General features: G+C 38.2%; 1 protein-coding gene across 1 annotated transcript in view; it reads right to left on the reverse strand.

The window, feature by feature from the left end:
• Positions 1–5951, reverse strand: part of Got1 (Glutamate oxaloacetate transaminase 1) — a 44071-nt gene extending 38120 nt beyond the window's left edge. The window contains exon 1 of the mRNA XM_081734192.1: positions 5728–5951. Coding sequence (XP_081590318.1) covers positions 5728–5839 — 112 coding nt within the window. The 5' untranslated portion in view covers positions 5840–5951. The remainder of the gene's footprint in view (positions 1–5727) is intronic.
• Positions 5952–14828: the final 8877 nt, after the last annotated feature.

The raw sequence follows: 14828 nt of genomic DNA on the forward strand, positions 1-14828 counted from the left end.
GTTTTTTTTTTTCCTTCTTACGTTAGCTTTAGAGTAGTGGTTTGATTATTGTTGTTTTGGATGTTTTTATGGTACTTGAGCGGGGAGTTTGGGGGCAGTAGCCCCCAATTTGATCTCAAAATTGATAGTCGCAGTTTCACCTGAATTGATTTCTCGGAAGACTTTAGCTTCAGTTCTCAAGAATACTGCCCTTGTACGTAGCAATTGAAGAGTAAATTCTTGGTGAGTGCAGTAGATAATTTGGTTAGCAATCGTAATCTATTATCATTGACATGATATATCTTAGTTTGCTGGTGTGAAGTCAGGTTACGATTCCTTCGATTCATGGGATTATTTTTGGGAACTGATCTCTGAACTGTTCCGAGGAATCGGTTCCAATGAATTCGGCATAAAGTGCATCCTTACGAAAAAGGGTTTTAATTACGGTATGAAACATAGCTGAGCAAGCGAAGAGGGATAGAAGCCCCACAGAGCTCGTTTTGTTCCACCATGACCCCCATGATAATACAACAGCATACATATATCCTTAGTTAATACCACAGTGGGTTTGAAACACTGTCAGATTAACTCTAGTGCCACGTGCCAACCTCAAATCAAATCGCATCAATCCACGAACACATCCAGTCCACAATTTAACTTACCTTTTCTCCATTATTAATCACTCTACAGCAGAGTTTGAATAAACCCGTTTTTTTTTTTTTTTAAGCCCAACCCACCTGGGCTCATGTTGTTTTTTTCGGGTTTAGTTGGGTTTCTTCGAAATATTTCAATGTTTTTGGGTTAAAAGTGTTAAAATGTGACTTATATCTGGTGTAGTAAAAAGTAATCCATTATTTTGCCAATACATGACTTCAGTGATTTGTATCTCGCGTTATATAAGTCCGATCAGGTTCAACGAGATGGCGTTCAAACGATGAAATTGCGTACTACAAGCACTATTCAGATAGTTGTGATGAGTTGACTCAGTATTGTGTGAGAGCGAGTCAAAATGGACATTAGCAAAGAGAAAATACGCTATATTTTACAGTTTTTCTTCGATAAAGGCGAAAACGCAGGTCAGGCGGCTGCAAATGTGAATAGTGTTTATGGTCCTGATACGGTAACAGCCAATCACGCGCAATTTTGGTTTCGTCGATTCCGTTCCAGTAATTTTGACGTCAAAGATGCACCACGCACTGGAAGGCCAAGTGTCGAAAATGTCGATAAAATCATGGACATTGTCGCGTCCGACCGTCATGTAAGCACTGTGTCAATTGCCCAAGAGCTAAACATTACACAAAAAACCGTGTGGAACCATTTGCATAAGGCTGAATACAAAAAGAAGCTTGATGTATGGATGCCATACGAGTTAACGCAAAAAACCTCATGGACCGAATTTCCATCTGCGAATCGCTGCTGAATCACAACAAAATCGACCCATTTTTGAAGCGGTTGGTGACTGGCAATGAAAAGTGGATCACTTACGACAACGTCACGCGAAAACGGTCGTGGTCGAAGCGCAGTGAGCCGGCGCAAACGGTGCCCAAACTAGGATTGACGGCCAGGAAGGTTTTGCTGTGTGTTTAGTGGGATTGGCAGGGAATTATCTACTATGAGCTGCTCCCCTACGGCCAAACCCTTAACTCGGAACTGTACTGTCAACAATTGGACCGTCTGAAGGCAGCAATCGAACAGAAGCGGCCAGCTTTGGCCAATAGAAGAGGCATTGTGTTCCACCAGGACAACGCCAGGCCACTCATATCGATAGTGACTCGCCAGAAGCTCCGGGAGCTTGGTTGGGAGGTTCTTATGCATCCACTTTATAGTCCGGACCAGGTACTGAGTGATTACCATCTGTTTCTCTCCATGGCGAACACGTTTGCTGAAAAAAAAAAAAAAATCGCTTCAAGAGAGGCTTGTGAAAATCGACTGTCTCAATTTTTTGCCACTAGGGACAAGGGTTTCTATGAGAGAGGCATCATGACATTACCTTCCAAATGGCAACACGTTATCGAACAAAACTGCGCGTATGTGACCTAAATTGGATCATTCTAACTATGGTAAGTCAAGCCTTCAATGTCATGCCAAAATAATGGATTACTTTTTACTACACCAGATATTTCAAGATTATCATTGTCACAATTGTCACAACAATTTTCTATTCACTGCAATTTTGAAAAACGGCCACCATTTTGAAATTTTACGTTGGATCGCTGCCGAAGTATATACAGCTAATTTAGAGTGTCTCGTGCTTCTACTCTGAACATGTCAACTTAAAAAGACAAAAATTGCACTTTGTAGCGTGGATATCCGCTATTTTGAAATTTTACGTTGGTATGCCGCCAAAATCTACACAGGAAATTTAGTGTGTCTCGTGCTTGTACCCTGAAGTATGTGTGGTACAGACAGACGAACGAACAAATGCAGATCGAATCATCCCAAGAGCCTCAGTGACGTTCGCCAAATATGAACACCAAATATATTAATTTAAAACAAAGATATATAATTCGTGTTTTATAAAATAAATGTTTCAAAATGTCTTATACGACATAAATATTTTCCAATGTAAAATAAACAGTTTTATTGTTGGAGTCATGGGCGGCGATTAAGAGGGGCAGTTGCCCCCCCCTACTTTTTTGAAGTTACCCATTAATGTATATTTGGAAATATAAAGTTTTGTATGTATTATTGGTTCATAGAATAAAAATGGTGCCATAAAATATTTGTCGTTCTATGAGTAAGTACTGGTTGTCTTCCCGTGGAATTAAGAAAGCTACAGGAATTGCGTTTGAACTGCCACTAAAAATAGCCCAAAAATTAACCTATTGGTGTGCCACAATTCCAGCGTACTTTCATTTCTTCTTGCAAGGGCTCGATATGTTACTCAGCCGCTCTGGAACTAATTGAGATAACATTTCGCAAGAAAAGAAGTCCTTCACAAGTTATTCTTTAATTGCACAAAAATCGACAGTTCCTAAAATGTATTTTCTTCTTTCTAATAATAAGGAATATTTTGATTTGAATTTCTTCAGTTTAACATCCCGTTCAGCAGCGAAGTTATATGAGCCGTGGACTTAATGATCAACGTGGAGTCCGAACCACGTGAGCTCCCTCGGGAATTGAGCCCGGGTCTCCCACATCAAAGGCGTGTACGCTAACCGCTTAGCCACGAAGGAACCCAGTAAGGAATATTAATTTTTTAGTGAATTCAGCATAATTCTAGGTTTTAGGAGCTGAAATGTGGAGTGACTAAGTATTGCTGAGTTTTGATACATTCCAAGAAAGTGAAAACTGTACTTAATGGCAGCGAACATGTTTCGGGAAGCTGCAAAAGTATTTCTTTAAATGTCGTAGCATATGCTTGTAGTATTCACTGTCATTCTAAGAGTAATAACACATATAATAGCATTCGTGGAATTAAAAATATAAATTGTTCATTAATTTCCAGTTTCAATATAACTTTTGCAAAACAAGCCTCATTATTCATTACTATGACTATTTGATTAATATTATCCTTTCTGTTTATTTGTTTTGCAAATTTGTTATTAAATAGGTTAGAAATCTAAATCCTAACCTATTTAATAATCTAAATCTGGGCTTTCGGCATCTAAGGCCATTTAGCCCTTCACGTTTTGAGGAATGACGTCCCTCGGCGAGCACACTATCCGGGGAAAGGGAAGGAACACAGGATGGGGGAAGGAAGGAAGAGGCCTGGGACCTATATGTTAGGTACCACCCCAGCATTTGCCTGGTGTGAATGAGGAAAACCCAGGAAAACCTATTCAGGGTGGCACTTGTTGCAAGACGGCTCTTTCCAGAAAATTAATTTAAAACAAAACACAGACATAAGTCATATTTGATAAAGTAAATGTTTCAAAATGTCTTAAATGAAATTCAATATCTCCCAGCGTAAAATAAATAATGTTATTGTTGAATTATTCAGTTGCGACGCCTTGTGCGTTGAATTGCGGGAATGTCCCTAACACTTCTTCCGCGACGTTTTTTTTTTTTTTTTTTTCTTCCTTTCGAAAATGTAGTTTCTTCTTGGTGTACATCGAAACTTCCACTAGTAAGGAAGTTTGAATTCAGCATTTGAAATAGTAAGAGTTGCGTAATCTTCGGAACTCCGAGCATTACGCTTCTTAAATTTGAGAAGAATTTTTATGCTATTGCTGGTGTTCATTCTGCAGAATGCTTGTTTGAAGAGTAGCAACAAATAACTGAACTAAACTGTTGTTGTTGGAAAACCAAATTTTACTGAAGAATACTTGTGTTATCATCAAAGGTAATAAAACAATAATACTAATAGTTTTACTAATGCACTACATATTTACTGGTAGTACCAGCACCTATGGGCTAAAACCGATGAGGGATAACGTAACGTCCCTCGGCATCGCCGAGTCAGCGAGCACACTTTTCACGGAAAGTATTTGCTAAAATATAAAATTGCATATCTTACTTCAAACTGGCTATAAACATAATCTATACATTAATTTGTTTTATAATTACCTCAAGCTGTTTTTTTAAAATTATTTTTTTTAATTCATTCAGAAGTTTATAAAAGTTTGATGTTGTTGTGTACCTTAATGTGAAAGCATCTAATTTGCCCAGAAAAGTCCAAAATCTGATAAAAATCACTTTCAAAGTAATCACCTTAGTTGTACCAACAATATACTAACAAAAAGCTCAAAAACCCAGGTGGGTTTTAAGGTAGGTTTTTTCAGGTGGGTCCGACCCGAAAAAACCAGGTGGTATTTTTCGGGCTGGGCCTACTTGAGCAAATCCTGCCATACAGTAATGAACTTAACAACGTTTGCTACTATCATTATCACATTTAATCTAATTCTATCAGCTTTCCTGTAAAATTTGTATTGAGGGCGCCATCTGCGGCAGTTAACTCTTTTCTTCTTTATGTTTTAACGTCATTTAAAATTAAAAAAAAAATCTTCCAGCTTTCACGGTGCAATGTTGAAAACACGACACTAATTAAACGAGCTTTCTAAATTAGAAAATCACCACTGAAGTCACTAACGACGGGAATTGAGTAAACTGTTCACGCAACGTAGACAGTTACAAGTCTTGGATGATGTTGCTCAACAGTCAATCAAAAACATTATTGTCCTTTAGCTCATGTATAATTTTTCTTCCAGAAAGCTGAAAACTCCTAAATTTTTTGGCTTTTTAAAGATATTTCCCTCTTTTCCCTACATAATAAAAAATTGTGAGCCAATTTGGAAGAGTGCACTTTGTGCAGACCAAGTGATTGGAAGTGTGCGGAAGCAATGTAAAAATATCGAGATCTCATCTCTAAACATTCATAATAACAGATACATTATCAAACACAAATTACTATGTTATAGCTTTTTTTTAGGTATCCTCGAGTTTGTGCATCCCCACTGTCGCTGACGCGCCTGTTCCCTATTAATGCACACCCTCGAGGGCTGCCCTGGTTGCGCTCCAGTCCTGACTTGGTTAGGTAACATTGTGCTTTTTAGTGGTACTACCTGATACTAGCGTAAGTTAATTACCGTATTTGGCACAGTAGTTTTTATGGCACTCAACTTACATTAAACACCTCCTAAAGTGAATCTACACCGAGGAATACAAGTCAACACACCAAAAATGATTGTTTAAGGAACAAACAGTCAGTTTTAGTGAAAAAGAAGTATATATCTAATAAATTTATCTATAATTTCCTATTGTAAATCTGCATCACTAATTTAAAAAGGTAAAAAATATATTACTTACCTCCAACACCTAAATTAACTTTCTTTTCGAAACTGTCATCTAAGTATGCTCGATTTAGTGCAAATACCTCAATAGGGGGCCCTTGCTCAACTTGTGAAAATCTTGTTGCCATATTTTATATATTACTGAGAATATATTGAACCCCTAACGATTACACAGTAGCAGACCAGCTGCAACACTCGCTTTTGTAGAACGAAGGACAATTCGGACTAACCCATAATTCATTTGTCCACCAGTGCTGCCACTAAAAAATCAATTCAGTACCATACGCTGCCTTCAAAGTTACCAGAATGCAAACAACTAGACTAAAATTTTAGGATTTAGGAAACTTTTAGACGGAAGCATTTATCGTAGCAGGTGTGGATGTGCTGCCAAAAATCTCGTATAATATTTTATAGCATCAAAAGTATATGGTTCTTTTACACGGTAGCATTTTGATAAGCATCTTTTCGTGGCGCAGCAAACAAATCACTGGAGAAGAGCGCATTTATGGTTCCGAAACTAAAAACAGAGATTTCAGTCGCTATTTCTTCTAAAGCCCTTTGTCGCATATGCTTATTATGATACAAAGGACTTTTAACTTTGTACAAACAAGGTTGCTCCTCATATTTTTCAATCAGCATAATAATAGCATCCAGGGCATTTTTTAAGCTACCTTTTTGTATCCAAAAGGATACCCGGGCCCAGCACTTGGATACCCAGGCCAAGCCGTTTGGATACCCAGTGCATTTCATAAATCTTTAAGTTACTGGAAAAGTACTTGAACAATAAATTACTTGAATTACTGTAAATTTAAAATTAATTCAATATACTTTAGTTTTGTGACTACATGTTTTAGCATGTATTCTGTGGATAGGTATTTAATTGGAGAGCTTCATTCTTGAAATTTCAGCTATTTCTCTTACTCTCGTTTCGCATACTCATTTGTCTACTTTCATTCTACTCTAATACAGAGAAAGTTAGGGGACTGACTAAAGAGATAGAAAGGTTGAAGCCGAAGTCTTACATCAGTAACGATCCAAGACGTTTGGATTACACACCTTTTGTATAGTCTCTGAGAGCAAATAAGAGAAGACAACTTGCTATTTGGATATTTAATTTTTATGAAATTGAATTTTTACTTATCCTTAGCTTACAATACTCTTTTTGTTCGTTACAATTAAGACTCATTATTTCTGATAAAATATTGAGAATAGAACATTTACAACACTTTTGGAGAACACTTTGCGTTGCGACGATAGCCACTTAGATCAAAATCGGCAATTTGTAGAGCAAGAAGGAGCTGCTGATTCAGTGCCGACGCCGATGGCTTTTTAATGAAAGTCTCTCATGCCAAATGATTAATGTAGCTACGTGAAGTCAAATCCAGGATTGTCGTCTGTCATCTATAAGGTAGACCCACCATTTACAACATATTTGAGGGTAAGCTAACCTGTCTATTGAAGAGGAGGTTATTGTGAAGTATTGAAGAGGAGGCAGGAAGTAGAGCGACAGAATTAGTCAGGCTTGCCATGTTTGTTTTGCTTTGCTTGTTGTATGCTTTCTGCAGACAATTGAATATCGGGTTTCCAAGCATCTATTTCCGTTTTATTGAGAAGAGGCGATCAGAGACGATTTTTCCTTTAAGGTCAGATTGTCTTTTATTCTTTACCATAACGTGGTTGTTTCACACATCCTACCATCAGCAAGGGCGCCGATCCTGGGGGCCGGGGCCCCCAAAGCTCATGTAGGCCCCTATTGTATTTATGAATATACAATATTAGGCATAATTTGAATGCTATTTTTCTTAAAATCCTAATATATATATATACAGTGGCGGATCCAAGGGGAGGGCTATTGGGGCTATAGCCCCCCCCTTGATGCTCAGGTTTACACTGGATAAAATGGGCTTCAATCCTGCTTTACACTGGATAAAACGGAAAACTGTGGTTTAGCCCCTCCCTTGATCATATTCTGGATCCGCCACTGTATATATATACCTTCTGCATGTGAATGCCCCCCCCCAAATTTACAGAGAAATCGGCGCCCTTGACCATCACACCGATCTACTTTGCACTATATTGTTGATATTCATTTGATGCGACGCATATTAGGTTATAAACTTTGATAAAGCAATTTTGTTTTTTTTTCTTAGGTTGGGTAATATTGAGTGCATACATATTTTTGAAGTTGTTATTTTAGAAGCCTGTTGAGGCTAACTTTCAGCTATTCCTGAGCTACGCTTTTGCATTCGTAATTTTGTTCGCTTTCCAGAAATTCCCAATTCTCATTATCGCCTAATTCCAGTCTTCTCTTTAACCCAGGAAAGGAAAATAAGAAAATTTTAGTCGCCCAAGAAAAACGCTACTAGCCCCAATCCCGCAATAGATATCATTTACTTACCTTCGGTATGATATTAAATACTCGCCTGCACCGATGAACCCTCGCCCCGGGCGAGTGGGCGAGTGGTTATTTGCATCCCTGCTTTAACCTAATCTGTTTTATCCTGGCCTAACATTTCCTGGCAATCAAACATTTCATGTCTGTTATGGGCAATATCGGTAACTGATATTTGTTCACGCAATTTTTCTGACACAATTAATAGATGGCACAAACTTTTAAAAAAAAGTAAAGGATTGTCAATTAAATACAAAGCGCTATTTTTAACAATTTTTTACCCAATTTGTTGCACAGTTACCTTCAGTGGCGGATTTACGCCGGAGAAAGGGCTGAGCTCCTCCAAAATTTTAGGATTTCTATAGAAAACGAATCAAATGTTCCTCATAACCTTCAAGCCCCTCCCCTTAAAATTTAAAATTTCTAAACATAAAGTATTCCTAAAGACAAGCCCCTACTAAAATATTTTTCTAAATTTGTGGCTGGGTACCTCTGTGCCCATCTCCCTGTTTTCCCTTATACTAAGATATTAGGATCTCTAATACTCAGATTATAGTCACTGTCCATTTTCACTTTTTTTTTCTTCAGCGCGAGTTTTCTTAAATATTGCCAGAAATGTTTCCTTTTCTTTGGTAATTTTGCGATAAGTGAGATGCTACAAAATGATTAAAAATAATCCCTTATGCCACAAAGCGTAACAAATTGTAAACTTTTCTCATGCTCTATAGCGTTACATAATAAATAGACTGTCCTAATAGTATCTAATGCCGAAATCTCCAACACACCGCATGCATTCTGTTTTCATAGGAAAAGCAGGGTTACATACAATGTTCCTGTATTGATGGCGATGTGTTGAATCGGAAATGAAACGGTTAGCAGAAGTCTGACAAATGCGTCATTTTGTGTCATTATTTCAAAAGTGTACATTATACAAAAATACACTTTAAAAACTCTGCCGTGTGTGTCAAGGGCCCTTTTATGGCTGGATACCCAGTAGCGATTTCTTAAAAAATGCACTGATAGCATCCCTATTCCAACTCATTTTTCTTTACTACAGTTCAATTTCCCAGCATGGATATTTGGCACAAAATCTTTTGCTTCCCTTTAACACACCACGGCAGTGCAATCGGGCCAGAAATGCTGGGGAAAATGCTCAGAAATAGAGCAGGTTCTATTGACAAGAAATGTCATAGGATATGCCACAGACCTACCAACTCTCCCGCATACGTATTTTCGAAATACACTGAACTCTAGCCATAAGGCATTGTGAACGGGGCTATGCTTGGTAACAATGTAGGAAAAATAAATGACGTCTATATAGATCCTGGTGGTGACATCACGAGTCATAACCTACATATAAAACAATGTAAACACCAATTGCTGTCATCCTCGTAGCTGTGTGAGCTAGCGCAACATGGTAGTAAGGAAAATCGTTCTTGACGTGGGTTCAAACCCTGCCTGAGGGGAAAAAATATAATACTTCTTTCGTTAAAATAAGATTTAAAGTAATATTCAAAAAGTGATTTAACGTTTATTTTTAAAAATTTTCATTAAACTTCTTTCATTAAAATAAGTTTACCCTTGTACTATAGATCCATAGCAAAAGAAGAAGAAATAGTAGTAGTAGTAGCAGTATCGGTTTAGAATGAAATTCAGCATTCATTTGTTTCCATGCGATGTTGCCAAACGTAATGCCTTCTTTCTAGGGCTGAGTGTATTTCGAAAATATGCCTCCCGCATTATGCAGAAGTCTCCGGCATTTCGATGTTCACTCCCGCTCTCCCTCAACGAAGTAGCAAACTCCCACATAGTCGAAATGGGGTAGGGGGAAAAGTGATCGCTTAACGTACCTTTTCTTTTTTTAAAAAAATAACCGTTGAAATTTCATTTAATTTATTTTTCGGCTGAAATAAAGTATTCATTGAACTACAATAATAGTGGGTACCTGTTCCCCATCCATAGGCACCTGTTCCCCATCATTAGACAATTTTGTGTTGCTCACTCATAGTAGAAACTAACGGATCGAATTTAGGGCTGAGCTGTGTTTACACGTGTGTAGGGATGGGCACGAGCGAGTTTTCCTTGAAACTCGACTCGACTCGAAACAGACATTTTTCAGCTCGACTCGAAAAATTTCCTCCAACTCGACTCGAATTTGGGTCGGGTTTCGAGTCAAGTCGAGCCAAATCGAGCCAAATCCTGTGTGTAGATCTAGGTACTCTTTTCAAGTATCCTGCATAGACAATATAAGTATTATGGATGACCATATTTTTACTACAACTTTATAATAATAATAATAATATTAATATTAATAATAATAATAATAATAATAATATTAATATTATTATTATTATTATTATTAATAATAATAATAATAATAATAATAATAATAATAATAATAATAATTATTATTATTATTATTATTATTATTATTATTATTATTATTATTATTATTATTATTATTATTATTTATAAACATGAAAGGTGAGCGGTTTATATCTGAATACTAAAAACTAGTTGACTTACCTTCTCGATAGTCGTAAAGTCAAAGAGGCAAGGAGATCGTTCACAAGGTTCCGGGTTTATATTCCGGAGGAGCGTGATGGTGGGCATGGGGGTCATACGTTTAGACCCCTATAGGATCACTAAATTAATTGCCCTAGGACAAAAAGAACATTTCCAGGGGAAGTGTATTCCTTGCCATCTCTTCACCAGCGCCGCAACTTAGATTTTTTTCTGGCGGGGCGGGGGGCAAGCATTAATTCGCGTATTTAAGTCTCCTAGAAAAAGTTGTTTTTCTAATTCTTGGGCTCCTTCTTTCCATCTTTCTCTTACTCTTTATGGGCCCCTCGGAGCCTGTGGGCCCTCCTGCACAGCAAGGTCTGTAAGGCCGTTATGTACGTCTCTGGGCCCGTTCCATACATGACAAATTAATGAAGTTGACAATATTGACAAATCTCAAAGCCATACGAGTAAATATTATTTCTAGGGCCCCTAATAGCAGACATTTTTACTGAATGGGCCCACGACTCATTTTTGTTTTATTTACATTTTGTGTGTTGTTTTGTTTATGTAATGCAGTGAACCTGTTCGATGCTTTATTTATAATTTCATCGTATATGGATGGAGTGACAAAATTTTGTCTTAAAATGGGCCCCCCTGGAATGGCGGGGAGCTTCCCTGGGGGCAGTTGCCTCTTGCCTCCACAAGTTACGGCCCTGCTCTTCACCCAGAAGCTGGTAGACCTCGGATCAGCTTAATTTCCTTCGTAACGATTGAAAACAGTATATGATACATTGAAAATTATAGCACCTTTCCTAGTATTCACTCTCACTTATCCTAATAGCTTAGATAGCAGAGTACACTTAAAATAAAAGAACGTTTTATTGTTTAAAGAGACCTAATGTCATATGGATTGTTGTTCTGTGCTCCCCTCCCTACTTCCATAATACACACTGATTGAAATTTCAGCCAAAAGCAATGAAAAGACTGATAGGTCTAGATCATGACAAATCTATTACACGAAATTTTTTGCATAAGACAATTGGAAGTTACCTTTTAATTTCAGAATTATAATTTGTGATGCTTTCGATCTTCACTTAATTTATAACTTCAACGGTATCTTCCTTGAAAAACTAGGGGTACGGAGAGTCACTCAGGGCAATCAAAATTTGAGAAATTTAAATAAAAGACACTTCTAGTGTCCTTTTGTGTTATAAATAATCATTCTTCCCATATTGTTCTAGATATTCTTACATCCTTAGTCCTGAAAGAGACTAGCTCCCTCATTCCACAATATCTATTGAAATATTCAATATTTTAATGTTCGTGGCAAACGCTATGTATTATTACCAGAAAAATATTATAGTCACATCCTTTGAATAAATTAGCTGGGTGGACCGCGGTGGCTCAGTTGTAGAGCGTTCATCTCTGGTGCATGGGGTCCTTGGTTCGATCCCAACTCGCGCGAAGTGAACTTTGTGATGGACAAAAGCTGTGTGCGTCGGTTTTCTCGGGGTTATCTCGTTTTCTCCCACTTTCCTCATTGTACCATTTCTTTTATTTCTCATCATCGCCGTCTTCTTTAGCCTAGTTGACATAAATGTGGAACGTAAAACTTAAATATTTAATTTCATTTCCTTTCAAATCAGCTAGGGTCAAATCAGCTTCTACTTAGACAAGCTTATGAGTATTTTCCTTCGAATCTTTCTGTTGACTATTTGTGTGGTGTCCCAATCCTCCCTCCATCTAGAAGTTTGGAGGTTTTACTGCTTCAAACAACAACAAAAAAGGAGCATTTTGTTCGATTTACCGATGGTAGATTCACAAAATACAAAACACATGAGCATAGACATTGTTCCAAACAACATGTACTAAAACATAACCAGTTGGTCTCCAGAGAAAGAGCTTTTTTCTCCCAACCGCGTAGGGACACAAATAAAGTCAGGTCAATGAACTATATAGGGCCTATGTTTTACTCTTTGAAGGTATCTTGTTAGGGAGAAAATGCGAGGACGGACAATTGTCAAAAGAAGTTTTGCTGTCTTTCCCTTCCTTTCCCAATACAGAGTTTTCGGACTCTTCTATCCTACAAGAGATCTGTCATAAATAAAAAATAATGACCATAGAACAAAGAAACTCGACCTTCTTTCACATTATATATATGTCAAATGTTGAACCTGCCGCTATTCTAATATTATCACTTTGTTGCACGAAACAATATTGTTAGCAGATGAGTGACAGTTATTATTACTGCATTGACTTAATTTCTTGATGAATGCATTTGCTACCTATATATGCGTTTGTATCTATAGTTGAGCGTTGTATATAGGTATAAAGTGAAAATTAATTGCTACGTTAAGGAACTTTTTTTTTTTTTTGCTACATCTTTCCTGCCAAATGGCGAATATACTTGCCTTCTATGTATGCAGTCCTGGCTCTATTCTCGATAAGTTTGCTTGCCTCGGTATCAACAAGCGGTAGAAGCAAATTTATTATTCTTTTCCGGTTGATTTTCTGTATGAGCAAAAAGCTCTCAAAATTAAGGAGACGATTTAGAGTACCATTTTCATACCCAAAGGAGGGACAAGAAATTCATGACCCAACTGAACCAACGAAAACTACTAATCATTGCTTCTATCCTTTAATTATTCAAGATAGCTTACAAGAAATTTATCGAGTTGGAATTTTACACCTGACTGTACAAGAACTTAGTTTCGTAATAGTCTTCTTCACAGCCGAACCAAGAATTTCTTTAAACGAGGGCCCAGATACAAGAAGATCCATTGAACCAGATATACAATCACTTCTATAAAAGCGACATCTGACTTTTAGTGAGCAAACAAACTCGATCCATTTGATCATGTTGAATCATCTGTGCCGACTCTAATGGTGCAATTGGTTTAAATGGGTCGGCTCACGCCTTGTTCACCACAGAGCCGAGCTCAAGAAAAACGTTAACATATCATGTCTGCTGAGCCGATGGCCCACCTCAACCGAGCCCGCTCGAGCCACCGGCTCATAGAGCCAAGTTGGTGGCTCATCCCAACCGAGTCGGCTCCAGCCATTGCTCAATTGAACCGAGTCGATGGCTCATCCCAACCAAACCGGCTTAAGCTATCGGCTCAATTAAGCCGGGCTGATGGATCATTCCAACAGAGCTGGATCGAGCTGTTCTCTGTTGAACCGAGCCGGGCCAGTTGACAGTACTGCCCGGGTTGGGCTTCTGCTTGGGTTAAAAATTTGACCGTACAGGTTCTCAGCCTTGATGGTAAGAACTACTGTATATACTTTGTACTTATATTGGTACTCAGGACGAGGTTGTCTCGTTATAAAAATGTATTGTTGTTTCGTTATCGAGACGAGACGAGACGCGAGAAATGTCCCCTTTCGTGAGCAATGTTAAAAGTAATCCACATTACTCCATACATTTCTCATTGCTTTCGCTTTCCAGTTTAATCAGGCCATGATTTCAAGACGAGCTAAATCGAGCTGAAGGAGCGAGCCATGTATCAAAGTCGACTCGACCCGAAAGTCGACCTCAAAACAGTGACTCGACTCGAGAAAATTACCTTTGACTCGACTCGTGCCCATCTCTACATGTGTGCGTGTGTGTGTGTGAGAGAGTGAGAGTGAGTGAGAGACAGATAGTCCATCCGTTCTCCGACGGCTGCTACTATTATAATTTATATTTCGAGGAAGTCTCTATTCATCCCAGGTTGGCAGGTCTGGTGTCATGTCATAGGATATGCTATAGCATTTGCTACTTTACACGGTAGGATATCGATGAAACTATTTTTGCTACGATAAATGCTTCCGTCTAAAACTAGCCTTAGATTTCTGAGGTTTCGGTATCTAAGGCCATTTAGCTCTTCACGATTTGAGGGATGACGTCTCTTGGCGAGCACACAATCCGGGGAAAGGGAAGGACCTATAAGTTGGGTACCACCATGGCATTTGCCTGCTGTGAATGCGGAAAACCCAGGAAAATCTCATTCAGGGTGACTAGCTTGAAAAAGCGTGAAAAAGAAGTTCGTTGGGTTCTGTTCTCGACATAAAATGGGCAAATTAAAGACTTCCGAATTTTTTTTTTCGTACACTTTACAATCTGTGGATCCGTATAGTGGAACTGCACCAAAACTTTTTAGAGGTAATGGGTAGTGGTTGTGAGCGTGTGGCCCACCTTACTCCCATTCCATTTTAATTTTCCCAGTTTTTCTTGGCTG

Source organism: Thermobia domestica, chromosome 12, assembly GCF_964235325.1.
Source record: "Thermobia domestica chromosome 12, izTheDome1.hap1.1, whole genome shotgun sequence".
NCBI lineage: Eukaryota > Metazoa > Arthropoda > Insecta > Zygentoma > Lepismatidae > Thermobia > Thermobia domestica.